The following is a 22,220-nucleotide window of genomic DNA, read 5'->3' on the forward strand; positions in this document are numbered from 1 at the left end:
AAAGTCAGCAGTGGTGGGACACTGTACTTAAGTACAATTTTGAGGTACTTGTACTTTACTTGCGTATTTCGATTTTGTGCTAGTTTAGACATCCACTCCACTACATTTCAGAGGGAAATATTATACTTTTTACTCCACTGCATTTATATCACGGCTGTAGTTACTAGTTACTTCTCAGATCAATATTTTATACATAAATATATGATCAGTTTGTTATATATAACAACATGTTATAGAGATTCATATAGATTCAACACTACGTGTAAGGTGTTGCTCTAACTCAACGTTAAAATGCTTCTGACATGTACACATGAACTACACATGTTTTAATATTCATATTTTATATATACATGTATAACAAATATGACACTCTAGATGTGCTAGATGTGACCATTTTGAAAAAATAGTACCTTCACTTCTGATACTTTAAGTACATATTGATTACAATACTTATGTATCCGACTTTTACTAAAGTAAGATATGATGAAGTAAGATGAATGTAGGACTTTTAGTGTGCTTGTAATTGAGTATTTTTTCATTGTGGTATTACTACTTTTACTTATGTATCTGAGTACTTCTTCTTCCACCACAGAAATTCAGGCACTTTGACAAACCACACATGGCTGTAGGGATGCACTCATTTAAAACATTTTTTTGAAAAACAGTTTTTGACACAGAGCCATAGATGCAGGACACCTTTCCCTCACAGGCGTGGCATACAAACATTGCCAGCTCAACTGCATGCAGTAGCTCTTAGGCAGACTTTCTGTGGTCGTTATTTTTCCACTTACATGCTCCATGAAAAAAAAAAAAGTCCCTCTGCTAATATCATAGACCAGTGGTCAAACTTTTTCATATCAAGGACTCTTAAAGTGACACAAATTAGACCACAGACTCCCATTTGATAAAATTTTTGTTTTTATATGTTTTATTACAGAAAGTGTATGAAACCTGTGACCAGAATAGTCGTACATTCTGTCATTGTGCTACTTATGGAGGAATTATAGTGAAAATCAATTATTCCCCTTTTTGCTGGGGACCCTCTAATACTCCCTCAAGGTCTCCTGGGGATCCCCGGACCCCACTTTGAGAACTACTGTAAGAGACTAGATGGCTGGTATGGATTTTATTTTGAAAGTTGCGACCGGAAGTGTAGCATTTTTCTTCTTCTTGATTCTCTATTTTTTTCTTTTGTTTTTGATTGTGACAGATTGATAACCAATTGATAACCGTATATATTTTAACTAACATTTAATTATCGATTTTTGTCGTTTCTAGATGTTGTGTGAGTGCAGTACACATGGGTTTACATTTGAAAGTACGAACACGGAAGTCACTTCTCCTCCCTCTCTGTCTGCAGTGACGCAGCAGCGCGGTGAGGCGGCAGCTCATTGGCCAAAGGCGAAATTTGAAATGCAACGCGCTCAGGATGCGGACAAAGGTGCAACGCTGGTGATCGCTAAGAAAAAGAACAGGAACTAAGCGGTTTGATAAACCTCACCGAAAGGGTTTTGCTGTCCAACATCTTCTCAGAAACGGTAAGTAACTGCTGGGTATCTGTTTTTGCTTACGTGGGGTTGGAAACAAAAGTTAACGTTAACCGCTAACGTCAGACTCAACGTAACCGCCGTGTTATTTTTCAATCAAACGGTTTATTGTGTGTAACGTCATTCCCCGGAGAAGTAGTAGGATAGAATCAAAATAGTTCTATTTTCGAAGATGAAATTTTGTAATATAACGATATTTCAATAGAGCTGCAACTAACGATTATATTCATTATCGATTATTTTCTTGATTCATCCATTAACTAGTTGTTTGGTCCATAAAATGTCAGAAAATGGTGAAAACATGATCGCTGTTTCCCAAAGCCAATGATGCTACATCAAATGTCTTGTTTTGTCCACAACCCAAAAATAATCAGTTTATTATTGTCAAAAAAAATGACCCAAAACGATTAACGTTGATTGAATATCAAAATAGTCGCAGATTAATTAAATAGTCGGCAGCTAATCGATTAACTCAAGCGACTAATTAATCGTTGCAGATCTAGATATCAACATGTGCGTACACTTGGGGGTGTTGGATACTTTAATGCATTGTTTTCATTGCAGTTACAGTAACCAGTCAAAAGTTTGGACACACTTTTTCATTGAAGTGAATGGGAAGGTGAGTCCAAACTTTTGGACACACCGGTAACTTGCTGTAAGTTTATGTCTGACTTCCTCTTAATTTGTCAGATGTCTTAATATAGCTACATTGCAACCATACACCAACTCTGTCTATATAACCCATGTTATCCTATGAGTTAAATGTAATTAACCTGTAAAGTATTTCCTTTAAGGGTCTGAACCTATAGAACATCATGGAGGCTGTGCTGAGCCTCCAGAGCTTATATGATAAGCTGAGGATGCAAGCTGATATTCTGAACGAGAACATTGAACCCAGTGAGTAGTTTATGGTTCTTTATTTATCTTTACAATATATCATTTGACACAGATGCCTTAGGTTCCTATACGGATGCCTGCCACCTTACTATGTCCATCCTCTTTCCCAGACTTCATTCAGATGGCACAAAACTTTGATGACTGCCGTCGCAAATGGCTGAGGTCAGAGCAGGAGCTTGACTCTTGCAAAGAGATTCTCACCAAAGCCGAAACGGAGAGGGGAGCCTTGGAGGTCAAACTGAAACATGCCCGCAATCAAGTTGATGTGGAGATCCGCCGCAGACAAAAGGCTGAGGCTGATTGTGAGAAGTTGGTATGTCGGAGCAAATGTCAACCCTTGTTTGCTAACATATCTTGATATAGTAAGTCTACTCTTGTTAGTTTATCATCTGGTTCAAGTAGTTTTTCATTTGTGCTCTGCTTGCGTTTCTATAATGCAGGACCGTCAAATTCAGTTGATCAGGGACCTCCTGACCACCGAGGGATCCACAAACAGCATTCAGCTGAGTGCGGAGCAGCGATCAGCTCTGGCCTTCCTGAACACAAACTGTCAGGCAGCAGCCAACCTGAATACCAGCCGAAGGTAAGAAAAACTCTCATACAGTTATATAGTGTAGACATGTTTTATAGTTCTTGTCTGTGGCCAACAGAGTTTCTATTTTGGAAACCTGCCTTATCAGTGCTGTGTCTGCTACAATAGCTGATGTTCGAGCCACATGATATAATACAGGCGTCAGTATTCCTGCTGGTTAACCCAGTGGGGGGATCATTTGCACGTGGGAACATCTGACACTTAGATTTGAGATGCAATACGAGATTGTTTTCACAAGCTAACTTCAAACTGGGGAGTTATTTCTAACTGCTCTTATTTGCATCCAGTTAATTATTCAAAATCTTTCAACTGCATTTCCATTTAGATTTTTTTTAAAGGATGAAATGATAATTAAAACAATTAGTAAAAATGTGTTGGCAGCTCAAATAAATTCCACATGTAGAGAACACTGCGGACTAGCTCTAACACACGTTTTCTTTTGCTCCTTATAGACTGATGACGATAGATGAGTCTGCTTCCATCTTATCAGATATCAGCTATGATAAAACTGATGACTCTCTTGTAAGTACTTTGATTTTCAGTGCCATGTTTTAATCCATATTTAACAATTTAAAAGACTCTCCTTTAACTGTAATTTTTAAACAAAGTTTTGGTGTGCTTGATCTGTGACAGGATTGGGACTCCTCCACTGTGAGGACGGTGCGACTCAAGAAGCGAGAAAAGAGGGTATGTTAAGTACTTGTGCACTTTTTCTCTTTCAAACGTTTGTTTTTGAAAGAATAGCTTTATCTTCTCTGGAGGTTTAGATGTAATTTCTGCTGTCTGGATTTCAGCGCTCCTCCAGAAATCATGTCGATGGTCCTCCACTGGCCTCCAAAAGGTCTCGATCAACAGGCAGAACTTCAGAGAGGGTAAGATCTTTGCTCCAGACTGGATATCTTTATCACTTTGTCATGACTGAAATCTGAAATATGTTGTGTCATTGGGAACCAAAAGCTGATGCAATTTGTCTTAAGAATAATTGTTGGGCTCTGACATGGTTGTATGTGGTTGTTCTGACAGGGAAATGAGACTCTTCTGACAAAGACCACAGTGACTGTGCCTCTGAATGGAGGGACCGTTGAGGCAGTTTCTACCATTGAGACCGTTCCCTATTGGACTCGCAGCAGGAGAAAGACTGGTAAGACTGAAAAATCAATTTAGGGCTAAGAGACTAATTTTCTTTCAGCCTTTTGGGGATAATTATACAATACTTTTTGCAGTGAAAATCAGTGTGAAATTGTTGTCACTCTGCTCTAGATTAATCTATTAATATTAGATGAAATTTATTAAATGCATATGGCTGTTATGAAATTATGGCAACGTTATAAACTTTGAGTCATGCTGGAGGAACTGAAAAATTTAGGCTCCTTTCAAATTATCAACCACAAAATCAATTTACCGTAACTCAATTACCGAGATACGATCAGGACCCCGTTGTGATGCAGATAAACATCAAATGACAACTTAATTAAAGCTGATTGTGCTCATCTGCATATTAATCACAATGTTCTTATTTTGATAGGTTCCTTGAGTCTGAATATACTTTAAATGTGCTGCAGCAGTGATTCAACTGTATATTTTCTCATAACTGCAGAATGGTCATGGTATATAACACGCAGGTATTTATTTTTTTTTATCTCTCCTGTTCAGCTGCCATGGAGTGGGACTCTGAATCTGTCAAGTCTGAGGATATCTTCAAGCAGCCTTGCAACCCTGAGGAACAGAGAAAAGCTGAGCCCAGCACTCCTCAGAGCCACGGAGGTGTCCGTCATCACGAGTTCGTCTCCAAAACTGTAAGAATGCCATTTGTGTGAGAAAATTGTGAGAATTGAGTGCTTTAAAAGGACAAGAAAAGATAATTTTCTGCTAGATTCAGGTTCTGGTACTCTGGTTATTTTCAACCTACTTATTTTTTTGCTTCCTTTTTCCATTATGGCAATAAGTTTACTTATTTGTCCATCATCTGGTTCTTGCATTGTAGTATAATTAATTTCTTAAATTGTACTTTTATAGGCTTATTTTGGTGACTGTGCAGCACCTCATTGGCATCAGTATTGAAAGATTTCAAACTGTTCCTTGTTCTTATGTATGCAGTATATATTACTTAGTTTTTTGCCAAAACAAGGTTCAGTTTTTTAGCTTTAGCTGAACATAAATGTGTCTGTTGCCCCACTATCTTTACCAGCCCTCCTAAGTGCCATCTGTTGTCTTTTACAGGTCATTAAGCCTGAATCCTGCGTCCCCTGTGGAAAGAGGATCAAGTTTGGCAAGATTGCTCTGAAGTGCCGTGACTGCAGGGTGGTCTCACACCCTGAGTGTCGCGAGCGTTGCCCTCTGCCGTGTATTCCCAACCTGGGTGGTACACCAGTCAAAATCGGGGAGGTGTGTAATATTTTATTTCATTTTTTTATACCTGATTTCTCTCTTGATGTGCAGGTACATAGTACTGACAGTTCACCCCATTTCTCGTCTGTTTTCAGGGCGTGCTTGCAGACTACGTCTCTGACACGTCGCCCATGATTCCTCCTCTCGTAGTCCACTGTATCAGTGAGATCGAGCAAAGGGGGCTGCACGAGGTGAGTGATGTCCTTTTGTCCTAATGTCATGCAGAAATGTAAAAGGTAGTTAAGTCGCACATAACCGTTGTTATCTTTAATTGCGTACCCTTGAGCTGAGACGGAGAGCTGTAACTAAGATTTTACAATTTGTTCCTGGGAGATTAAAATTGTAATTGGGCAGTGGTAGGGCTCCAAATCTATTTAAAATGACTTAACTCCGGCTGATTGCTTGTGTGGCTGTGTGGCTGTGTCGCTGTCTCTTCTTTCTTGTTTACTGTTTTGTTTCCGTCTCACATAAGATTTTACAATGTGTTCCTGGGAGATTAAAATTGTAATTGGGTGGTGTTACGGCTCCAAATCTACTTAAAATGACTTAACTTTGGCTGATTGTTGTGTGACTGTGTCGCTGTCTTTGTAATTTACTGTTTTGTTTCTGTCTCACATTCTCTTCTTTCTCTCTCTTTTTTTGCTTTTGCAATAAAATATCTTAGCTCCATGGCCAAACCTGACAAAAACTCTATTTTTTAAGGGGGATTTTAAGGGAAGTGGGTAATTTGCATGTTGGTTATTTGTTCCTTTTTAAATAGTGGGAAAGGCAGAACATACAGGAATAGTTTGACATCTTGCAAAATATACTTATTTGCTTTCTTGCGAAATATGAAGCTAGAGCCAGAAGAGCCATTTCTTGGTTGCTAGTGGCTGCAGCGACATCCCAAAGTTCTATGGAAAAAAATTCAACAATAAATAGTGAATAATTGCCTTTATTCCCTTTTTAGGCTGGACTGTACCGTTTGTCTGGTGCTGATCGCACAGTGAAGGACCTGAAGGAGAAGTTCCTCCGTAGCAAAACTGTTCCTGTGCTCAGCAAGGTGGACGATATCCATGCCATCACTGGCCTCCTCAAGGACTTTCTGAGGAACCTCAAGGAGCCTCTTCTCACCTTCCGCCTCAACCGTCCCTTCATGGAGGCAGCCGGTATGTGTGTGTGTGACTAAATAAAAAGAAATTTATAGCAGGACCTTAAAGGAGACCTGTTATGCTAATATTCTGTTCTATATTTTTATTCTGGGACTCCACTAGAGTAGCTTTGCATGATTCATAGTTCAAAAAAAATCCTTATTTATCTTATACTGGCAGCCAGGTGGCAACTTCCAGGGCTGAAAAGTAAAGCCAATGTGCAAGTGCCAAAAACTGCAGTTCCCCAAATGGCCACTTGAGGCTGGCTCCAAAAGCGAGTCAGTCCCCATAGACCTTCATGTTAAAATGCCCAATTTAACAGCAGCAACATGTTTACAGCCTGGTGCAAAAAAACGATTTTGGTCTCTATAGCTAATTTCCCCGTGCTTGTCAACTGTATGTCAATTTGTATATAACTCACTTGTGAGAGCAGCCCGCCAACACACACTGTAGCACTTGTGGGCGCACTTTGCCTGGAGCAGATGACCATATAAGGAAATCGGTCACGATCACAAGATCCGTCAGTTCGTCTTGAAGGTAGAAAAAAACCGTTGGGAGCCTTGTATTCAGAGTAGTCTGAAGCCTCAAGGATTACTTTTACATATGTTTACCTCATTATTTGGAACTTTGGTCACGTTGAATATAAACATCCGACATTGTAACATTATATATATATGGCTGAAAATAAGGAAAAATACAATGGGTCCCCTTTAAATAATGCAACCTGTGTAACAGCAGAAATGTCCCCAACAGACCCATTAAATGCAGGTCTCATAAGTGCGTCTACTTTGTTTTTGCAATTTCTTCAGAGCAGTGATGGAAACTTCAGGTGGGCAGTAGCCTGGAACAAAAAAACAGATTGATCTTTCACTTTGTTAGCCTTTTTTTTGTATTTGTTTTGTTGCTGGAGTCTGATAAGTTTTCTTTCAAGTTGTTCATAAATCCACACAACCTCTAGGTTTTTATCCCTGCTGACAAAACTGTTTTCTTTGTTCTCTCTCTCTCTCAGAGGTTTCAGATGACGACAACAGCATAGCTCTGATGTACCAAACCATCGGTGACCTGCCGCAGCCCAACAGAGACACGCTGGCTTTCTTAGTCTGTCACCTTCAGAGGTCAGCAGCTTCTGAACACAATACTAGGAAACCTAACTGAGCCATGCGTGTCACGACACAGCTAATTAAAAAGTATTTGATCTGAATTTGTAGCAGAAATATGCAAGCCATCAAAGCAGTTTTGGGATATGTTGATATTCACACAACACTCCAGTCTGTCTGACCTTTTTTTGAATTTTGCTGTACCATCTAAATTTAATTGTTTTGCTTTAGGCAAAAATGTGTTCCCAGCACATCAACTGTATCTAATTTCCTGAATTTTAAACAAGGCAATGATTTGTTGTCTTGGAGAAATAAAGTTTATTTTAATATGAAAGAAACTTTGATCAATTTGAAAAAAAAAAGATATCCATCATTAAAGAGGTTGAATAATCTAAACTGGATCTTTATAAAATCTTTCAGAGTTGCAGAGAGTCTGGACACTAAGATGGACATCAGCAACCTGGCTCGGGTCTTTGGTCCGACTATTGTGGGTCACACTGTCCCCAACCCCGACCCTATGACGATCCTACAGGACACCAAACGACAACCCAAGGTACACCTGAATGATTGATCATGTATAACTGTATATCATGTTTCTTCAATTCTAAATCATATAATATAATAACTTCTGCACAAAGCTTTAAAGTTATTCTTAAGATTTCAGACCTGGTCAATTTGGTGACTGATTCACAGTAAATGCTTCCCCATGTTGCGCCAGTTTTTAGTCTCCCGAGAGTTGTTCCCTGTGGCATGTGCAGGAATGTAGTTCATTTTCCAGTTTTTGTTAGCTTGTTGTGCTACATATCACAACCTCTTGACTTTATATTTAAGTTATTTACACTGTAGATTAACAGAAATTGTGATCAATAGCTCACAATATCAAGCAAAATGTATTTATTTAAATTGTGTAATGTATGAGACTGAACTATTACAAAAGATGGACACCACTAAAAAGCTCTTAACTGTATGTTACACTTCAGAAAATCATCCCAATTTCAGTAATCCCCCTCCGTCTTGCCCGAGGCATCTTCATAACCAGCTCGCCATTGTTGGAAGAGGATGAGGCAACACACTGAAATGCCCTTGATCCTTTTGCATTTTTTTTTACTAATCCCTTTCTGTTCAGGTTGTGGAGCGTCTGTTGGCTCTGCCTGCGGATTACTGGGGCCAGTTTGTGATGGCAGAAAACGAGCATCCGAACCTGGATCACCTGATCATCGAGAACGCAAACTGCTACGCCACCCCTGAAAGAAGTACGGGCTCACAAAACTTTTTTGTGTGTGTGTGTGTGTGTGTGTTGTTCTGAAGTGCACTTAATATGAGTCTGAGCACGGTTGAGATCGCATTATTGACTGTTTGATCTGTTGCAGTGAGCATGCTGGGACCTCTGACCACTCCAGAGCACCAGCTCAATAAAACTCCCTCTTCCAGCTCCTTGTCTCAGCGCATGAAATCCTCTCTGACACCCAGGTAAACACACAAGCACAGTCCGCCTCTGCTCCTGCTTTTTAACTCTTTTTTACAAACCATAATGTAACGATTATTCGGCGCTGATGTGTGCTGAAAAGCTGTAACGTTTTTTTTAAAATTTAAAGAGTAGCTGACTCCTTCAAACATCTTTGTTGAAGTTAATCTACTGTACAATATCTCATTATCCTTCATTGACTCTCTTTTATTGACTGACTCCTAATTCCATTAAACGTCATTATGTGCACTCTTTGTTGCAGATTTGGGAGCAAGAGCAAATCAGCAGTCGGATTTAATCGCCAAGGGAAATTCTTTGCATCTCCACTTCTGAAGTAATCCAAAGCAGCTACACTTAACCCTTCATTAAAACTGCAATAACAAACGAGCAAAGCGTTTTTTGCATCTATGCATAATACACAACATGGTACTGCTTTGATAATAACTATAAACACCTCCATCTTAGTCTTCCTTCATATACTTATAATCATTTTTAATATTTCACAATGGTAAGAGTTGTATTTTGACAATTTTACATGTTTGTAAAAGGATTCTTTTTTTGAACCAAATAGCAGGTTTCCTCATCTATGGGGACACTTGTGTGTCTTTAGAGCTGCAATTCTTGCTAAATGTTTAACACGACATTCTCAGTTCACCTCTTTAACAAATGAGAATGTACTTACTTTGTAATCTTTTAGAGAAATGTGCGCATAGTTGAAAATATTACTGTATATGCACAGTTTTTATCGTTCGGCGCTTCTAAATTTAATCATTTCTCTCGCTTCTCAACTCATGTGTCACTCAGAAGTTGAAGAGCTGATTCTTTGGCATTTCAATCTAGGTTGTAATTGAATGTTTGTGTGCTTGTAAGATCTTCTAGTTTTGATGTTTGTATTTCATTTTTATCTCTATTCAAGTTCGATTGTCTTCACCCCCGTCCTCCCCCCAGAGAATTGTGCTGTAAATGTTTATAATCCTTTTATACTTCAACTACAAACAGTAGTTTTAGGACCTTTCACATCAACTAATTCTTTGAATCGTCACCTACAAGCATGACTCATGGGTGCTGTTGTTTGTGAAAGGGGACAAAGAGTCTTCACTGTCCTTGTGTTTTTTTTACAGTATATCCTGCACTGCCAGTGATCATCAGGAACATTGTCCACTGGTTTATGTCAGGCTGTAATCTTGGCTCTTGGTCAGATAGTTTAGCTCCCTCTGTGTTTATTGCACTGTATAATGTTTGTACTGTGGGAGGTTGCTTATGAGAAACTCTGTGCAAAAGGCAGTTGCTTTGTAAAATTAGCCAGTTCAGTTACCGCGGCATTATTTCATTAACTCATGGCACAAATTTTGTACACAAACACACTCTAAAATTCATGTAACTTATAAAATACATTTCTAACATTTACAAAAAATGTCTGGTGTCCTTTCTGTTTGAATGTTGAGTGCTGTTTTTTTTAACTTTGAAATCTGAGTTGGAGGCTGAAACGGTATAGGAAACATGTACTTAAATGTCCTGTCGGGGTACAATTGGTATTGGATGTTTCGCCTGTCATTCAAAAAGCTTCAGTTTTAATTGGCAGTTGGATATTTAACCTCTAAATGTTCATTCACACCTTGGGAGTGGTTAAAGTCACATCTGGGTCATCAGTTCACCCAGCTGTCATAAAATTTGCTGTAATCACATGAGTCACGGTGTGAATTGGTCTTTAAAGTGCCTGGGAGGATGTCAAGACCGTAATGAAAGTGGTGTATTATCATGTGGACTGATGGGTGTTCCAGTTTGACCAAGATGGCCTCCTACACTCCGCCTTAAAACCACCAGTTTAATGATTCAACATCTCACATGATTGAGAATCTTAACAGAAATCTTCATTGTAGAGATTCTCAATCTGTAGAGACTAAAAGGCAAAATAAATGTAGTTTTACAGGTCAGTCCTGCTCCATCCAATAAAATGCACTTATTGATCTTACACAGGAAGATAATTTGTGGAAACCAGTAGTGATACATTTGAATTTATTGAAAAGAATACTTACAAAGTGACAGCAAATGTGAGTTATAACTACATACTCATTTTAAAATAATTGAGTTTTATTAATAACACTCAAAAGTCCAACTGAAATTAGATTGCATGTTTTGTCTGCTACAGCACACATCTGCTCTGTAAATCATGTCCTGAGACATTGAGAGGAAACTCAAAAGGGAGAAATGAGTACATTTCTGCATTAATTCACCAGAACAGTTATCTGTTTATGTGTAGGGAGAGCAAACGGTCACACTGAGCCTGATAGCATCCTGCTACTCAACATATAGAACCACAGACTGAACAACCCACATTATCTTTCCCGCTTAAGTCTCCTTATCTAACCTACAAACATGAACATATGTCTTGTCCTCCACCGTAGCTCGTTGAATGAGTCACCAGACAAACATTTACTGGTGAAAAAAACCCCCTTGCTAATGTCAGTTCGCAGGCTAGATTGCTAATTAGCTGCAGCCCATTAAACAGCATGTAAATGTAGGTGCAAATGTTATTTTGGTCCGTTTAGATGCTGGTGTGGTCCTTTTCTCTTCAGCATCACTGATAATAACACACTGCATGCCCGTGACTTGTAGTTATGGCACAAATTTGTTTACTTTGTCCCTCCTGCTGTAGCTCAGCCTGCCGGCTGCTGTTAATCGAACAGACACACCTCCAGCCGGATAATATGAAAAGGAGCATTTCTGATAGTTTCCCAAAGATCTTTTGTTTCTTCCTTTTTAATAATGAAAAACTATTAACAGTACCTTTGAAAAACACACTGACATTATGTTTGACTGCAAAAAGGGATGGCTAAATGTGATTTCTGTTGGACTTGAGTGTGTATAATGTACTCTGTGAGGTAATTATTGGTACACAACAGTTGAGAAAGTGTTTTAAATGTTATAACAAATGTCTAACATCAAAATCTAGGCCATGGCCAGAGAAGAGGAGTGTTCTTGATGTAGTCCTGGAAGGCTGGGTCTGATCCCCATCTCTTCATGGCCTGCTTCTCCAGGATGGGGATGCCGCTGACGTAACGTAGCAAGAACCAAACAAAGAGAGGTGATGCCACGCTCAGGTACTGGTGACCCTGCATTACCGACGAAGCTGAGAGCCACAGACCCGACCACTGCAGGATCTCTCCAAAATAGTTTGGGTGTCTGCTGTAGGCCCAGAGCCCACTCTGGATGAACTTCCCCTGGAGGCAGAAAAGTAAATTGGGCGCTACAGTTGTTATACTCTGATGCAGTCTGGAGAAACAACTCATGAAGTCTGTTTAACTTACAGCATTATCTGGGTCACGCTTGAAAAGCAGTTTCTGCTGGTCAGCAATAGCCTCAGTAGCAAAGCCAAGGCCCCATACAGCCCAGCCAATGTAGTCCCTCGTTCCCAGAGGCACGTCTCGCTTCTCACTGTTTAGCATGAGGGTGGGCAGGAGGGTCATAAATACCCAGAGAGCTGAAAGAAACAGGGAAAAAATGACTGCCTTGATACTGCACGTACTAAATACAGTAAACTTACTTTAACTCCAACATAACCAACAGCTCCTAGCTAGAATAAATGCATATAAAAAGCTTTAAACTAGACAATGATTTATACAGGACCCCCCCACCCCCCCTCCCTTCGAACAGTTGGTCAAGGACTATGGTAATGAGAGTTTCAGCGAGGAAAGCGTTTACCTCACTTCCAATTACCTTGAATGGTCCAATATACAAAGAAAGTCCCTGGGCTGTCTCTGACATTGTTGAACCTGCGGTCATGGCCGTCCTTCAAGATCCGCATGAAGAGGAATGTCCCCAGCCTGCAGAAAGAACAAGGTTAACGTCCGTTCACATTAACCAAGGCATTATTCATTAACTTGCCTGTAAGGTTTTACATTCATTAGTTCCTCCTCTGACCTCGCCAGTGACCCTCCATGACTGGACTGATACAAAACTCTGTGGGTTTTAATGCAACAAGTAGATATAGGAGGTATCTCTGCATGCATCTGCTGGAGTTTTATGTGACCGTGTTTCAGTGGTCTCGCTGGATGTATAATACTGAGGGGTCAATACTGCCAACTCACCTGAGTCCCCATGCTGTCACCAGCCCTGTCTGCACATTCTGACGGATATACTTGGCTCCTCCCCAGATTCGACTCAGGTGAGCAAGTAGTATAAATGTGCCAGATCCTGGAGGAAAAAAAAAAACAAGAGACGGTGATAAAACTGCAGACTCAGGGCGGTTGGGACATGCGCATGGCAGATGGCTCTACTTGTCACAGAGTAAGGCGTGTTCGATAAATCTTCTACCCAGGTAACTGCAGATGATTGGTTCCAAAGTTCAAGGGTAAAAACACAGCCACAGCGCACAGTGGAGCACCACAAGAGGACGTATAAGAAGCGCCAAGGTGATCCGTTTGCCAAATTTAAAAAGAAATCAGGTCAACGGTGTCGACAGGTAAGCTACGCTGTTCTACATGCAACAAATGATTTGATAATTGACTTTATATAGGTGTATTTAGATATTTGACCTAATTAATCAGAAATCTGTGACTTCCTCATTGGCTGCAGCTTTTTATGCTCAGAAGTTGCCACAAATGTTAAATAAAACTTGCTGAATGTTACAGAGACGGTGAAAGAATGAAAGCACAAGAATATTAAGTATTAATTTGAGCACACATTAATTCTTATTTGATCAACATTGTTAACAGCTGTGTTAATTATGACATTACTTACTTTTTTACCACTGTTTAGACTGTTTGAATTGGAGGTGAAATAGTTTTTTGTAGCAATGAAAAAGTGAGACCAGGTAGTGACAAAGATGCATTATGATTTGTTCTGTTACCAGCATACCAATGCAATCAATATTGGGGTGTCACTTCTTGATTGGGCTCCCAAAAAGCCCCCTTTTTTCCTCTTCACGCCCCTGCTGACACGGGACCATTAAGTTAAAGCTTTAAGCTGATTGGATCAATATGCCGTTTGTTAAGCTGAAGGAGGAGCTCTGGGGCTGTTTCACAACAAATCTATTTTAGATAACACAGGTTTTATAATGATGACCCTTCAACCTCTAATCGCAGAGGCAAAAACACTTCTTTCTTTTTAAAATCAACAGCTCACTTACGGTTTAATTTGCTGACAAAGGCTTAAATGTGAATCGCTTTTCTGTCGAGTCGAGTTTACACCAATTAATTCAGCTGAATAACAAACCAGCCTGCAAAAGTAGTCAGCACGTGGCAGCAAATCGAAATGATCGCCTGTTTTTTTTCAACTTTACCTGCCAAATCGTAGAACTTCTCTGTTTTGAAGGCTGCAGCCAGAGCCCAGCCGGCCCACTGGATGCTCAGGTCTGTGACGGCACATTTGGCGAGAGTGCTGCCCATGATCACGTCCTGCAGGCCGGAGAGCAGCTCAGGAATATGAAAGTTTGTCATAAGACCACTCCCCCAACACCCAAAGTAAAATAAACCGTCTGTTTAAAGTCCACCGCTGCCATACTACTGCTAGGAATGGCTTCACCGCAAGGGACGCTGGGTATTGTAGTTATTAGAGCAGCAGCAGACTAAGAGCAGCAGGGAGCCTTCGTCGGTCATTGAGAGGCAGTGATGGAAAGTTTCACAACCATAAATCCCAAATTTCTCTAAAGTTCGTTCATCTTTTTAACTTTTCATCATTACATTTGGACATTATATTGACTTTATTAAATTTATTTATAATAAGAAATGTGCACAAACAGTTTACTCCAAGAGTTTTTTTTAAAGAGATATGAATTAGATGTTTTACTTTTTTGTTAATTTATTTATCTATTTATTTATTGTTGTATTCTTCTTTCTTTATTATCATTATTTTATTACTTGACATTCCTCAACAATAACCAATGTCATCTGTATCAACATGGCCAGTGGTGGAATGTAACTAAGTACTTTTTTTAATTAAGTACTGGACTTTTATCACAGTGATGAGGTACTTACTTACCATTACTGTTACTTCATATTCTAGCTATTCAGCCATCCATTTCAGAGAGATTATTTTATTCCATTACAGTTATCTGACAGCTATAGTTAGGCTGCTAGTTACTAAAATCTAATTTTACATAATAATTTTACATATCACGCAGTCTTTTTGGTGCCAAATTTCCTCATTTTGTTACTATCCCTCCGCTGCAGCTGAACAGTAAAACACTGTCCGCCATGACACAAAGAGGGAATTTTTTACTAAAAAGGCTGTAAATGAGGAAGATATCCACTTTATTTGACTAACTCAAATGGATGAAGCTTCATATTATCCTCGGACAAATCTTTAAATATATTTTTGCTTAAAACAAGGACTCTAGATTCACTTACATTGAAAGCACATTTGAAGGAGATCTTTTAATAGCCAGTATGAACAGGAGGAACAATTGCAGTAAGAAACATGTCTTTCAGTGTTCATTTAAGCACCTGACTGTTGTTCGAAGGCAGACTTGAAAAATTGTGAATCTGTCCTTTATGCACACATTTCTGATAACACTCACCAATTCCCAAGTTTTAAATGCTGGACTTTTACTTGTAATGGACTATTTTTACTGTGTAGTATTGCTACTTTCACTCTGCTCAATGAGGTGAGACATTACTCTCATATTCATCACTCTCGTCACTAATGACAAATCCAAATCCAGTAGTGATACAATATTCATGAAAATACATAATATTTGTGCAGTACAAGTAATATACACCATACAATAATAATACAATACTATGAAATATCCATAACAGAGTACCATGATTTGTAGCATATAATTTAAAAGTACAATAATAATAGTATAAGTATTGGTATAGTAGTACTTATAGTGACATTATGATTTGCAATGTAGAGTTAGATATGTTGCCACCACTTATATTTCTACTCATATAGTAATAATAAAAATAATAGTAGAATTATATAATTGAGGATAAAGCACAGGTGTTTTTCAATCAGAATCATCTTTATTGGCCAACTATGTTGATACATACAAGGAATCTGACTCCGGTTAAGTGGCTCTCAGTGTGCTTACACAGAAGAACAACACAACAAGCTTCAGAGACAAAAGGACTGTCTGTATACAGGTGAAACTGTTTCTGTGGTCTGTAAACAGGAATCAAACAGTGCAAAGGTGTGAAAACTGGGCAGAGTGCAACATTAAAGCCGAATGCTGACTTATCTATTGATGTCCATATGTAAAAATCACTATAGAGGCCAGAGAGGTTGGAGAGGGCGGATCATTTTATTTAATAAAATACAATCAAAAATGTTGAAATTACTTTCAGGAGGAAAGTATTTGTTCTTTAAATTCTTCAGAGCTGTACTTGTCATGGTGTTACAGGCCAGAGTTTATAATGTACTCTTTCTTCTCTGTTTGCCTTCATCTCAGGAATAAACACAAAGACAGACAAAAAAAATGGCAGACAGCGCTGGTCAAAAGGGCAACTCTGGCGTCTTTACTAAAAAAGTCCAAAGACAGCTGAGCAGAGGCAAAGAAAAGGTAATACTCTGCAAGTTTTTGTTTCCCAAATGACAGGAGAAGAAGATATAACCTCTTTATTGATGTTGCTTTGAGATATGTACTCTTTTTGTTATTGTAGGTACTGCAAAAGCTGGGGAAGACCGTGGAGACCAGAGATGACCAGTTTGAACATTGTATCCAACAGTTTACTGACCAGCAGGTAATCATTCCCCTGCTTAATAAACAGAATAGAGTACAGCGTCACTTTTGTGTGTTTATTTGGACAGTAAAACAGATTTAAAGGTTTAAACAACTGAAAAAGATTTACAGTATATATATATATAAAAAAAATACTTTCAGTTCAAAACAAACAACCCTCCAGTGCTGTTTCAACATGTGTGGGAATACTGTGATGATTTATTGAATACACTCAGTGAATCATCCTGAAAACCTTTCTGTCTGTTTGCAGACTGACGGGAACCGAATATTCAAGGATCTGAGGGCCTACATTAATGCAGTCAGAGGTGAAAAATCCTTTCGTGCTGCAGAACTGTAGATTGCGTGTGTTTCTTCTAGGTCTCAAATAGACACTTCTGCTTTTCTACAGACATGCGGGAAGCTTCAAGACGTCTTTCCCAGTCTTTGTTTGATGCTTATGAATCTGACTGGGTCGGAGAGGACGACTTAGGAGCCATTGTTGAGGTAAAAATCTAATAAGATAAGCCAGTATGAACCACTGCACATTTTTTCTTTTATAAGTGCAAAAGCTGTGAGATTCATACACTGCCAGGGGACCAAAAAACCCCTTTCTTCTCCTCTCTTCATACATAATTAATGCAATATTTGTGCTGCGCCTTTTAATAAGGGGGAGGACCTCTTGTGGAATGACTACGAGGTGAAGCTATTAGACCAGGCCGCACGAACCATGGAGTCATATGTGAGCCAATTCCCAGATGTCAGGGTAAGTTAAGAGACACTTAAGTGTGCAAACAAACAGAAGCGAACACACAGACAGACAAAAGGCCCGAGAGCAAACACGTAGAAAACCAACATAGGCGTGCATGTAGTTCTCCCACACACACACACACACACACTATCGCTATCACACAGATAATGCATCCGGATCTTCTGCCTTTTCCGATCTGTAGGAGAAAGTTGCCAAGAGGGGAAGAAAGCTGGTCGACTACGACTCTGCCCGTCACCACCTGGAGGCACTGCAGACTGCTAAGAAGAAGGATGATGTCAAGATAAACAAGGTCATGAAAAAAATGACTCATTTCACTGTGTATTTAAACCTTCATTTGTTCAAAAATATACATGAAAATGAATTCCTTTCACTTGCTTGCAGGCAGAGGAAGAGCTGAACGCTGCCAAAAGTGTTTATGAAGACATCAACAACGAGCTAAAAGATGAGCTCCCTGCACTCAATGACAGGTCTGATAGAATAGTTTCTGTTAACATATGATAAGTGTGGATATACTCATTTCTAATGTTTTGTTTTGATGTTTTTCTTTTTTTTTTTAGCCGCATCGGATGCTATGTGTCGGTCTTCTCAGCCGTATCAAATGTACGAGACATCTTCTATAAGGAAATGAGCAAGGTATGTTTTGCTCTTAGTTGGCTGAGCAACTAAATTCAGTTGGCACACAGCACTCAATTTTAAAAAGTGTGTTTTCTCCTTTTTTTTTTTTTTTTTTTAGCTCAACCTTGATCTACACAATGTGATGAAGGAGCTGCAGGCCCAGCATCCAGACAAAGTGTTTACTGTGAAAGGGCTGCAACGGTTAGTTTCTTCTTTTTAGCTTTGAGTTTTGAAGTCATTTTATTTTAATGCTTGGCAATTTAAAAGACATAGTTTGCTGCAAAATGATGTCATTTACTCATGACGGTTAAAGCTCCACTAAATTTCACAGATTACCTCCCACAGTCTCTTCTCAGCCCTCTCCCAAAGTACTGATGTTAACACGTTGTTTTTTTTCCAACTCTTAAAGGCATTTAATGTTGATATTCCAAATGTTTTGCAGCGGAACAGTTGCACTGTGGCTCCAAAGCTCCAATATTTACTACATAATTTGTTATATTTTTCCCATTCGCAATGCTTTGGTTTCTGTACACACACAGCACTGAGCTGAGTCCTCTGATAAATTGCATACCAGTGAACTTGCTTCTATTCCAGGTTGAATTATTCTTCTTATAAGCTCATGTCTGTATTTGGGGAGAGAAGCTAAACATCCAAATCATTGCTTTTCATCTGATATTACTCTCGCTAAATATTTCAGGTATGGCTCCCTGAAGAGACGAACTCTGTCACCTAGGCAATGGAGGACCAGCTTCTCTGAGTTTCACAGGAGCCTCAGTCCTAAAACTGGGAGATTTAGTTTTAAGTCCCCGGACAAACCTCGCCATAGTTCACTGCCCAGAGGGAGCAGCTTCCATGCAGTCTCCCCAAAATCCATGTCCAGGGATCTGGACGCAGAATCCAGCCGAAGCGATCCTGCTGCACAAGATGACAGCGCAGCGGGGGCGGCTGGAAATGAGCTGAAGCCAGACACAGACAGCAATCAGGTGGAAGGGGAAAAGGGCCTGAAAGAAGAAGAGTCTGAGCCAAAGCCTCCTGCAGAATCTGATAATAAGAGTGCTGAGAAAGCTCCACCGAGTTATAGCAGCTCTGAACTGAACAACTCCTGTGATTCAGAGAGCTTGGAGCTCCAGCTGTCTGCAGCAGACAACAACCCGCTGCACATTGAAGAAGGGGACGACAGCTCAGTAACACTCAGCACTCCTAAACCAAGCAGACTGAAGAACGGTGAAGTTTCTGGGTTTAACCCTGACGCTCAGAAGGTTTGTCTCTTGATTGGCACAAAGATGAGATGTGGTGATCTGTGGTACAGGCCTCCTCTATGCATTGTTTTGTGTCATGACTCTTTTTTGTGCCCTCTCTAGGATGCTTCTGCAGAAAAACATGACTCAAAAAGCACAGATGTTTAAAGTTCTTACACTTTGAAAAAGGTTTGTGCAATTTTAATGCATATAATCCGTCACATAATATAATTCATCTTGTTCCTTTGATTCTTAATTGATGTTTTTCATGCATCTGCGTCTGCCCTATGTTGTTTTGAACAGGATAGCCCTGAAGAGATTGAAGCCGACAGCTGCAAAAGAGAAAAAAAATCTGGAGACAGCCGCACTCAAGTATCCAACTGTGGCGTCAGAGCTTCACAGATACATGTTGCGTGTTGACTTGTTGCTGTTAGTTTGTTTTTTTTAATGTATCTTTTATTAGAATTAGTTGCACACACCATATACATTATGGGCAAAACTTAATTTCATCTTTCATCTGTTTTATCTGTTTCATCTTAATTATCCTTTCAAATATGGATACATTACAGCAGGGTGATTATCCCACTCATTGCATCATATTCTGCACTAAGCAGGTACATTTTAAAATCAGAGTACTTATCTTATGAGCTGAATACTAGTTAACACACTACTAGGTTTACATTATTCAAACACTTACTGACTACAGCATAGTCACTGTATGCAGATGTATTGTGCTGTGGTGTCAGTTTCATAAGGAACTAAGCTACGCTTCACTGTCACGTTGCCATTTTAACCAGTTGATAGCAGGGATTTACTTAAGATTCATTATTTTTTAAAAACTTCTGTTGCCATTTTAGCTTGAAATAAATGTATGTTTGATCACTTTTACTCACAAAATTGGAATCTATGAACTAGCTGCACACTAGGAAGATAAATCCACATGTAACTTACTTTCTATCTTTTTTGAATCATGTTTATACTAAAGCTTTTTCTATTTTTTCTATTTGAATGAATTGATTAATACGCATATATAAGGTTAATATATACATATATATAGGAATTATTGTGAAATATGTTCAGTTAAATAATAAAAATGCATTAAATTTCAAACTTGTCAACAGCTGAGGTTGCTGCTCTGCTCACTGAGATCTAAAATGAGAAACGAGGTCTCACTTAGCCCAGATTTCACTGCTCTAAAAATGTCAACAACATAACTTGCATTACTGGACAAGCTGGGAGTTATGGCTTTTTGCAACGAGTATCCATCATTTTAAATACTCTAAGGTTTATTTGGACCAAATTCTAAACAAAACTGAGCGTAATATCAAATTCCAGAGCTAAAATGTCGGGAATAGTCTGGCTAAGAGAGGTTAGCCTCTACTGGATCAATATGTTAAAACATAATGTATGTTTTTATTTATGCTTCATTCATTATAAAAGAAATACAACAGGTGTGAGCTTCCTGAAATTTGGTGTGGTCAACTGACCCGAATATCTCACTTCTTGAGCTGTAACAACACAAATGTTTATTATGGTACTACTCTGCTGCTTCCTCAGATTACGTGGGTGACAGTGAAACACCTGCTTCTCTGTGAAATGTGAAGTCAACTGACTAAGCCGACTAAAATCAACCACAGAGTAGAAAAAATATCGAATGACAGCTATTAAGCTCATTTCTGCTTTGTAGTTTTAAGCAAATTTGAATCAGTGAACCCTTTCAAAAACCCTTTCTTTTAACTGTCAAGACATCCGGATGTTTATTGTTCTGTGACATGAGCTCTGTATTACTTGTCACACAGTTAGTTTAAAGCCAACAACAGAGAGTGGGCGGACTGGAAGATGTTTTTTTTGTTCACAAAAACAGAAGAGAAGGAGCATTGCTTTTATGACTGGGCAATGTCAGTATACAGTATAACCATGCATCATCTTCATGCTGTGTTTTTGGAATGATGCCTAACTTTATTATCTGGTATCACTGCCAGGCAAGTGTCTGCAGACTTCCTCCAGTATGGTAGACATACATCATCGCACATACACTTGTTTTTTTTTTTTTTTTTTTAGACACAAAGATCAGTTGATTTGTCATCAGCCTGTGAAAACACGTTTGGCTTTCAAGGGAGCTTCATAAACTCTGAGAGTATAACCCTGATGGTGTCATTAGAGATATCATCTCTGCTTGAGTGTGGAGTATGAAAGATGTTTTGTTTTAATTTTGGGACCCAAAAAAGGCCTCTTGTTCTGACCTGAAATGACTGCACTGTGCTGCACATTTCTCAACAGCATTGTTAACAATACGGACTAAACACATATATTTTGGCATTTTTTGTGGCTGAATCCAAATGGAAAAGGTACTGACCTTAAAAGCTGTGATATGATTGGATTAAAGTTTACAATAGCGTCTCCATCACCTGCTTTTGTTCAATTATCAGCTGATAGAGATTTAACAACATATCTGCCACCTCTGATGCCACCTGTGCTCCATTTCTGAGTGTTTCTCTGCTCTTGTTGCCATGTAACAAGTACCACACAGACACAGCCACATAGGCTTTTTTCACAGCAGACAGTTTGTCATAGTGGTAAAAGCACTAAATTTACAATGACATACATTACATTGACAGTGTCCCTGTATTTTCAAGTCTGTCTTAAAATTACAGTCAGGTGCCCAAATGAACAATGACGAATTTTGTTTTTGCATAACACACTTTCAATGTAAGTGATCCTCCTTTAGTGCAAAAATGTATTTAAAGTTTATTTTAAGCTAATATGAAGCTTCAGTCATCCAAATTAGTCAAATCAAGTCAATATCTTTCAAAGTTACT

The 22,220-nt window shown here is 39.1% G+C and overlaps 3 protein-coding genes across 5 annotated transcripts; 2 read left to right on the forward strand and 1 right to left on the reverse strand.

Moving 5' to 3' along the window:
• Positions 1-1,366: 1,366 nt before the first annotated feature.
• On the forward strand, positions 1,367-9,503 carry racgap1 (Rac GTPase activating protein 1). Its single transcript, XM_044352776.1, has 17 exons — positions 1,367-1,538; positions 2,342-2,444; positions 2,555-2,757; positions 2,885-3,027; positions 3,489-3,558; positions 3,670-3,723; positions 3,831-3,908; positions 4,060-4,177; positions 4,690-4,832; positions 5,257-5,421; positions 5,520-5,615; positions 6,374-6,572; positions 7,564-7,669; positions 8,072-8,204; positions 8,778-8,904; positions 9,022-9,121; positions 9,379-9,503. The coding sequence occupies exons 2-17, from the start codon at positions 2,363-2,365 to the stop codon at positions 9,452-9,454; spliced, it is 1,893 nt and encodes a 630-aa protein (XP_044208711.1). The 5' UTR covers positions 1,367-1,538; positions 2,342-2,362; the 3' UTR covers positions 9,455-9,503.
• Positions 9,504-11,117: 1,614 nt separating this feature from the next.
• Positions 11,118-14,811, reverse strand: si:ch211-210c8.6. Its single transcript, XM_044352781.1, has 5 exons — positions 14,398-14,811; positions 13,205-13,310; positions 12,834-12,940; positions 12,425-12,597; positions 11,118-12,337 (listed from the first exon to the last, which is right to left on the reverse strand). The coding sequence occupies exons 1-5, from the start codon at positions 14,552-14,554 to the stop codon at positions 12,059-12,061; spliced, it is 822 nt and encodes a 273-aa protein (XP_044208716.1). The 5' UTR covers positions 14,555-14,811; the 3' UTR covers positions 11,118-12,058.
• On the forward strand, positions 13,319-19,741 carry bin2a (bridging integrator 2a). 3 transcript variants are annotated; one of them, XM_044352779.1, is made up of 13 exons: positions 13,319-13,578; positions 16,510-16,620; positions 16,721-16,801; positions 17,051-17,105; positions 17,189-17,283; positions 17,447-17,542; positions 17,730-17,837; positions 17,930-18,015; positions 18,106-18,181; positions 18,282-18,364; positions 18,861-19,422; positions 19,525-19,590; positions 19,705-19,741. In XM_044352779.1, the coding sequence occupies exons 2-12, from the start codon at positions 16,537-16,539 to the stop codon at positions 19,567-19,569; spliced, it is 1,371 nt and encodes a 456-aa protein (XP_044208714.1). In that variant the 5' UTR covers positions 13,319-13,578; positions 16,510-16,536; the 3' UTR covers positions 19,570-19,590; positions 19,705-19,741. The 3 variants fall into 3 exon arrangements, with proteins under 3 accessions (XP_044208714.1, XP_044208713.1, XP_044208715.1); XM_044352778.1 differs by having other exon boundaries at positions 19,525-19,581; positions 19,695-19,741; XM_044352780.1 differs by lacking the exon at positions 13,319-13,578 and adding an exon at positions 14,467-14,545 and having other exon boundaries at positions 19,525-19,581; positions 19,695-19,741.
• The last annotated feature ends 2,479 nt before the right edge of the window (positions 19,742-22,220 follow it).

Source organism: Thunnus albacares, chromosome 5 (assembly GCF_914725855.1).
Source record: "Thunnus albacares chromosome 5, fThuAlb1.1, whole genome shotgun sequence".
In the NCBI taxonomy this organism is placed as follows: domain Eukaryota; kingdom Metazoa; phylum Chordata; class Actinopteri; order Scombriformes; family Scombridae; genus Thunnus; species Thunnus albacares.